Source organism: Pygoscelis adeliae, unplaced genomic scaffold, assembly GCF_000699105.1.
Source record: "Pygoscelis adeliae isolate BGI_AS28 unplaced genomic scaffold, ASM69910v1 Scaffold66, whole genome shotgun sequence".
NCBI classification, from domain to species: Eukaryota; Metazoa; Chordata; class Aves; order Sphenisciformes; family Spheniscidae; genus Pygoscelis; species Pygoscelis adeliae.
In genome coordinates, this window is record NW_008825167.1 from 6,457,249 (window position 1) to 6,465,454 (window position 8,206).

Genomic DNA, 8,206 nt, shown 5'->3' on the forward strand with positions numbered 1-8,206 from the left:
GGGAAATGGTGTCAAAGGCTTTACTAAAGTCTAGGTAGACCACATCCACAACCTTTCCCTCATCCACTAAGCGGGTCATCTTGTCATGGAAGGAGATCAGGTTAGTCAAGCAGGACCTGCCTTTCATAAACCCATGCTGACTGGGCCTCATCACCTGGTTGTCCTGCACGTGCCATGTGATGGCACTCAAGATGATCTGCTCCATAACCTTCCTCAGCACCAAGGTCGGGCTGACAGGCCTGTAGTTCCCCGGATCCTCCTTCTGGCCCTTCTTGTAGATGGGCGTCACATTTGCTAACCTCCAGTCAACTGGGACCTCCCGTCAGCCAGGATTGCTGATAAATGATGGAAGGTGGCTTGGTGAGCACTTCCGCCAGCTCCCTCAGTACCCTTGGGTGGATCCCATCTGGCCCCATAGACTTGTGTGTGTCTAAGTGGTGTAGCAGGTCGTTAACCATTTCCCCTTGGATTATGGGGGGAAATATTCATCTTTAAGAAAAGAATGCTATGTTATTTTAAATAGATCAAAGAAATATATAGTAAGTGTGTAGTATTTTCCTAGATACATTACATTTGGCTTAATTATAGCTAAAAATAGATTTTCAGTAATTTCACTTTTCTTCAGTAATATTAATGATGAAGGAATGCAATTGTGTGACATAATGACAGTTCATGCTTCCAGCAGATTTTTAAGCCCTACAAAGTAGGAATACTATAATTTTCATGACTAGAAGTCAGTTACATGTTCCTATCATGACACTCACCCATACAATGATGGGTAATATTATACTGCAAATTTACTATTTATTGCTACAAAATGTCTTGGTACAGTATAGTGTACTAAGAAACAAAAGATATCCATTTTGACAGTTCTGCTAATAAGCTTTTAAAAGAAAATACTTCAAGCAGCTATATTTTCTCTCCTCAAATTAGTGCACTCCTAGGATTCACTAAATATAAATTAATATGTAGACTAACAACAAATTTGATGCAAGAAGAGTTTGCAGCTGCTGGCTCCAAGAAGCACTCTGTACACACCTGTCATCACAGATACCACCTAACCTTCAAGAACACAAGTTCTGACTGATGCAAAGAAAAAATATGTTAAAAAAAAATGGCTCTGTAAATTGGCTCCTTGACTAAATGGCTGAAATTCCATGGTCCAGCAGCCATGTAGCATACTTATTAAGTAAAAGATTCCCTGGGCTTTTTTGTGTTGGAGTACATTATATGTCAAAATGATGCAGCGTAACTTGACATTAAGTAGGGTTCACCCTGAGAACAGACATCTTATTCTGTTAGCATCCTCCTGAGAAAAGGCAGACAGGTTTAACCAGCTCCTTTTAGGGTTAAAAGAGAAAAAAACCTGATTCACCAAGAAATGATACTCCATTGTTTTTCTTGTCCTATAACAAACTGAATTTTGGTCGAGCTGAATCTTTGTCTTCACCACTGTCATGCAGTGCTGATCAGTAAACAAAAATATGCTTACAGGCTTTGGATTACCTTTATTTCGGCATTGTTCAATGGTTTTCTTTGTAAATTCATGTATTTTCTTGTATTTTTGCATAAAACTCTCTATAAATTGACTGGCTTGAAGAGGAGTAATTCCCAGGCAATCAGCAAGACGTTCTTTACCTGGTGGTAGAGAAATTATCTTTATTATGCAATAAAGCAGAACAGAAATCCACTACATACAATAGCACTGTTACATTCACAATTAGTGGAATTAGTTAAACTTCACTTATCTCTATGGAAGAGGATGGATCTGAAATACTACGGTCATATTTCAACAAAGCAAATGTTTAACTTTGAGCTTGAATGTTTTACTGAAGTTACTGGATTAAGAATATACTTAAGAAGTATATAAGAAGTATGTAATTAAGAAATTCCTAGTTATAATTTATACCTATAATGTGGTTGAAATCTCTTTTGTTCACAGAATAACTTTGTTGCTTTAAGTATAATTTTACTAGTTAGTGTTGAAATCCGCAAAATTTGAGGAGCAGATAAAGAACTTGAAATCAATTTTAAATAAACACAAATGTGAATGAAGATCTAAAAAAGGATAGAGATGTGGATGGTTGAGTTTAGCTAGAAGTTTTAGATTTGGTGTAGAAGTCACAGAAAAACTTAACTGCTGAAGCAATCAGACCAAGTAGCAGTTAGGAGTCTGAGTCCCACAGATTTCAATCTTAGGCTCCTCAAGGTCTGTAAAAATCTGGGTCCAGGTTGTGAGATAAAAGGGTTGGAAAAACCAAAAACAGAAGTGAAAAGTGTTTCAATGGAGAGAGAAAGGAATAATAGCTTTTGGATAGGATATGGATGCACAATATATATTATGTTGAATCTAAAAGCATTTATAAGGTGGAAAAAAGCTGAAGACATTTTTCCAGAGTGTGAAAATATAAACTAAGAGCTACAGTTTAAACACATTTATAAACCAAACAGTTCCAGTAAAAATAAAACATACATCAACACTAGTCATATGAGGTTTGAAAGACATATATTTATGTCAGCTGCACAGCAACACAAAACCAGCACTGTGTCTGCAAATAACATAAGCTGAGAGGCGACATCTCAAGGCACCAAAAGCACAGAATGGTTATTGTCACAGTAATACCGTCAAGAAAAATTATCTAGCATTTTTGAAAGAGAGAAGATTTCAGCCACCTAAATGCCATCATTGTCAGTCTGATGTGCATTTCAGAACAATTCTGTAGCATTTTGTTCTCAGTCATGCCAGGATCTGCACTGAGCTACAGGAACACCAGTCTGGACAAGGTCCTAGAAGAAGAAATTCACAAGACATCCAGGATGACTCTTGCTGAGCTATTATAGGTCGGTACTTTTATTTGACGTCTAATTAATTTGGGTTTTCTTCCTGGGTCAGCAAATGACAAATCTATCTGCTAAAGCACATATTGTTAACAGCTACGAGACTACTGTGGCTTCCTTAGAGAACTGTAACATTTAAGTTCGTCCATGTTATCCATCTAAAGAACTATTGATATACAGAACAAAGTATTACATAAAATAGCAGGAAAATTAAGCCACAATATCAGTAAGGAGGTCTGAAAGGTTCCAGGGAAATGCAGTTCCTGGGAAGCAAAAAGAGGGGAATGTACAGCCACGTAATTGTGTTAGATCATGTTCCACAATGCAGGAGCATAGGCCATGCACAGCAACACTCAGGAGTGGACGAAAGCTTCCTTGAGCACTCTCCTTGAGTTATCTGTGCCAGGGGAATTGTTAGCAGCAGCCTATGAGTTTTAGTGTTCTCCATTCTGTAATATCATCTTTCAAAACTGAAAATATCTTTAGTTTTTCTGCTTTTCATTTAAACACCTTGATATCCCTCTGTGTCAATTCAGGGCTTGAACATACTGCCATTGAATGGAATTAATTCCTTATTTTACAGATGTTTAAGCTGACGGTGCTTTAGTTTTACAAGATGACTGAGGCAGAAGCAAGTGAATTGAATTACTCCAAACCAAGCAAAAGACAGTAATACTGTCATCCCTCTCAATATTTGGTGTATTTATTAAAGTACCAACTCCTAGACGTAATGAAACTCTTCTTTCTTTATTATACTATTTTCTATCCTGCAGGATTATAGAAAAGACCTTGAAAATATGAACCAAGTGTAACCTAAAGCTAAGAAAACAACAACAAAAAATATTACTATTTATTACATGAAAGATTTTCAGTAACTCCTGTAAGCATAATACAGGCAAGCTCCTCAGGGAATGCTTCTGTATTTTTCAATCCCAAAAGTGAAATAAATATTATTCACACTCCTCAGTTGTATCAAAATGTCTCCTTAATGAAAAGTTAGCCATCTTTTGAAGGGAGTCAAACTGTGGGTGGAATTCAGTCCATCAATTTCAGGTATCTAACAATTATTTTTGTCAGCCCAGTTTCTATCTAAATAGTTTAATGATATCATTCCATGTTATGTCTTAATTAGGATCTGAACACAGTGCTAATGAACTGAAGCATCTTATTATCTTTCAGGTGCTTCAACTGCCCTCATTTGAGAGAGAGGGAGATGAAGCGCAAACAAGTAAATGGAGATACTTAAATCAAGCACTGCTGCACCAAAATGTTTAGTGCCTGGTACAGAGCAAGTGAGGGAGTGCCAATACTCTGCTTAATCTAATCATCTAAGTTCTCTATAGTATGAGTAGACAGACATAGGCTCTATTCAGGGAGGCTCTAGCCCCAGTAACTTAAGGCATTTCCTTTTCTCCACTGACTATATACAGAACTACAGGGCATTCAACCGCTGGTGATTCAGTCTGATTAAGTTCCACCTAGAGTGAAGGGAACAGACAGGAAATGTGTAGCATCTGCATGGACCAAGGGGCAGGAGTGCTGATGCTTGCATTTTGTAAAATAATCTAATGATGACAACATTCAGGCTGGAAATGGGAGATTTGATTCCAGTCTCAGCATGGGAAGGTCTGAAATTACATTGCAGGGAGCTAGTGCTGGGCTTTTTTAATATAGATGTTTAAAATGCAATACAGCCTAATGTAAAAATGCACGTGTGTGTGTATATATATTCTTATATGCATGTATTTAGTCTACACAGTCCCCTATATATAATAGATATTCTGGAGAGCTGAAATTGAAGTGTTTTTCTCCCCTTCCCAGTTGAATGCCGTAAATAAAAATTGAATGCCCTTGGCCAACTCTGCCTTTGGTTCAAGGACTGTTGACTCACTGCAAAAGATGGTTTATAAAGCATTCTCACCCAGGAACCCAAGATGTAGTTTTAAGTTCTTCCAAGTTAAATAAAGCCTGCAATCTAGGGCTCTCATTTCCTAAATGAGTTTTCCAAGTACTCATCTTCTGTAGAGCTTTTGGATTTCTCCAGAAGATCTACATAAAGTTTAGTTAGCTGTTCACTAAAATTCACAAGAGCTTGTAGGCTGATGATACATATGCATCGATCTTCCCAGAAAAGGTAATTCTAAGCATGTATGAAGCATAAGGAGAGTTGGGCATCATTTAAGAAATGGTAGGCAGTTTTGAAACTATGCAGAATGTCTTGACTTATCTAGGACCTGTGCAAGACTTAGGCAGAATGGGTAGCAGTGTGGATTTTTGCAGGTTTTCTGCAGTTGTGAAGAAAGATGTAAAATAAGGAAACACTTTTATACTGTGAGTGAGACGGAGCACTAGCACAGGTTGCCCAGGGAGGTTGTGGAGTCTCCATCCTTGGAGATATTCAAAAGCTGTCTGGGCAACTGGCTCTAGATGTCCCTGCTTGAGCAGGGGGGCTGGATCTGATGACCTCCAGAGGTCCCTCCCCATCTCAGCCATTCTGTGATTCTGTAACTGTGTTTTGAGACAATATTGGAGTTCCTTTAATTTCATTGCAGTTATTCTCATCTGTGTCTATATACTGACACTCCACTCAAAATTAAACTCATTTTAGATAAAGACAAATGCTTCAGTTACATCAGCAGCAAATAACTACAAAATCAGAGTAGTCTCTGTATATGTCAATGTGGCTGTATTAACTTGATAATTTTGATACTGGGTAGATCATTTAATAATCCTTGATAAAAATAAAAATTAAATACTCTGACAAACTTTTATTCACCTTTATAAATTCAGTCTACTTATATAAATTATGTGTAAAGTATGAATCTACTGTAGCTGGGTTTTTTTCTAAAAATGCCTACCTGCTCCATAAACCACTGAGTAAACTATACGCTTCGCTTGCTCTCTATCAGCATGTTTCACTTGCTCACCTGGAATCCCCTTCCTAAACAAACAAACAAAAATAATAGATTTTCAGTTAGAACTAGTTTAAGTCATTATCCCTACAAAAAATGTATTTAAAGTCAGTAACCATTTAATAACTACAGATTTATAAGATATGAACAGAAGCATTTAAGGGCTTTTGTCTTCAGCCAGGAATGCACAACTTCTTTACAAATTTTGGTGGTGATAGTCCATAGTAAATGAAACTCTTAATTTTAATCTTCATCTTCTCCTTTCCTTTTTTTTTTTTTTAATCAAATTCTTGGCTAGGAAAAGTCCTACTACTATACTATTAGTTCTTTAGGTTGGAGAGGATTCAGTATTGACCCATGAGAAAAATTAAATCTTTCCAGCAACAGCATTTATTCAAGACGTGACGTCTCTATAAGAGACTCAAAGCATAAGTCTGACCTAAAGCTTATTTAAACAAAGGTTATATCAGGGCTTCACTAATAGGAATATGCAACCTTTTATCAAGAATAATGACTGATAAAAGCATGCACTGAATCTCTCCGTATGTCTTACAGAGCTTACAGATGCTCCATTTAAAAATGGTTGCATTTTTAAAAGCAAAGTTTGTTATGCTCTATTATGAAAGTTTTTTGCCATGAAACATGCTTTGTCGTGAAAGTTTTGGCTGACGAGCATTGAGAAAATGGCATATTTCTGTGCATCTCCTTGAAGAAGAGTCTTTCACCCATTATTATGATATTCAAACTCCTAGAAAATCAGCAGAGCCACAAATTTTTGCTTGCTTGGCCCATACACTGATTTTAGCTAAGCCTATGCACAGTGCTGATATAATTAGGCACTCTGAATGATAAACAGGTAGACCTTGAGTGCAATCAGATTGAAGCAAGTCCTTATGGCAGTACAGATTTTTTGAAGAGGAAAAATAAGATTGAATATGATTTCAAATCTTCATTGGACAAACAGTCTTTGGTTTTGTAGAAGCTCACATTGTTCTTTTGAATGCTGCTAATTGCTCAAAGATAAAATGGACTTTTCACTGCTCATTTTAGGCTGAGAAACATGAAGAACTGATAATCTAATACATAGTGTTTTCCATCTGTAATGAAGACTATTCCCACTTAAGTCAATCATTCTGGTAGTTGGAGACTCTATTTGCCTTCTTAGTTATGCCAGGTCAAAAGTTCATGGCTTTTTTGAAAAAAGTAGGTTGAGATTCCCAAATGTACCTGAATAAGAGATCAAAGTGGCAATTGGAGCTAATAAGTGCAGAATTAGGAAACTAGACATCATTAAGGATTTCCTGAAGCAACCTCTGGCAGAAAGTCCACAGGAATTTCCTCAAGAACCTGGCAGAAAGCTACATGTACACTTGAGAAAGTACCTATCCAGAACCAGGAGGGAAAACAATCTGATAAGAAAGTAGATCTTACCTGAGGACCTTTCTGAGATGAAGAACCAAGACTGAAGAATGCTGAAACTAGGGAAACAATGCAAAATGTAATACTGCTTTCCTAATACTGTATAATTTGAACTAGAGGCCTGGAGAAGACGAGACAGGAGTACAGCAATAGAATTTACTTGCAGATTTACTTAAGTCTGAGGCTAGAGACAACTGAGAGCCAAGGGGTCAGCAGGGGGTGAGTATGTTAGCTGCTCACTTCTCTGAAAAAGAAGGGCTATAATAGAAAGAACACAGTGGGTAAGAAGTCATGGAGATCTGTAGAGGAACACACATACTTATCAGATCATGGCACTGAGGAAGACACAAGACGAGAGTCTTGCTGGGAGGGACTGGTGGTTCTAGAGAAGCTTTAACAGTGAAAGAAGACACTAGAACTTGATTATGTGCACAGCAAGACCCTCTGCTAGGATTTTAAGAATGAACTTGCATTATCTAAGCTTCGACTTCAAAGCACTGACTAGGAAAACCAGAAATAGACTTACTGCTGTAATCGTGATAGGCAGTATCAGGAGAAGGATCCTGTGTTTCCATTGTAAGCAATCACAATAAAACCTTGCCTAACAGTTATCGGTGCAGATGTGCATGCATCTTGTGATCATGGCAATCACAACAGTCACTTAGCATTTCCTGATCTTTGGTTAGTCATGAAATACATGAGAAGCAATTAAAATGTCAGAGCTTTATGTCGAATATTTCTTTTAAGGTAATGCTAAAAACAAAATGGTCAGTCAACACCTCCTTGTGTGTCAGAGTGGGAAATGTGAGCACTTGGCAGGGAGGCATTACATCTAGCACTTTGAATATTTGTAAATGTATGTACCACATTCAAGAATCTGGAATAATAAAGTATGAAATTGCCATATAAATCACAAGTGCTTGAGCAAACAGAAGTCATTAATCAAAGCTATTCCTTTTTTTTCCTAATAATGAAAATGTTTTTTTTCTGTTTGTATTGACAATGATTAGTTTCTACCTAGGATGCTTAATTCCTTT

The 8,206-nt window shown here is 37.2% G+C and overlaps 1 protein-coding gene across 1 annotated transcript in view; it reads right to left on the reverse strand.

The window, feature by feature from the left end:
- Positions 1 to 8,206, reverse strand: part of POLN (polymerase (DNA directed) nu) — a 100,697-nt gene that overhangs the window by 29,856 nt on the left and 62,635 nt on the right. Inside the window, 2 exon segments of the mRNA XM_009328793.1 lie at positions 1,507 to 1,638; positions 5,697 to 5,779. Coding sequence (XP_009327068.1) covers positions 1,507 to 1,638; positions 5,697 to 5,779 — 215 coding nt within the window.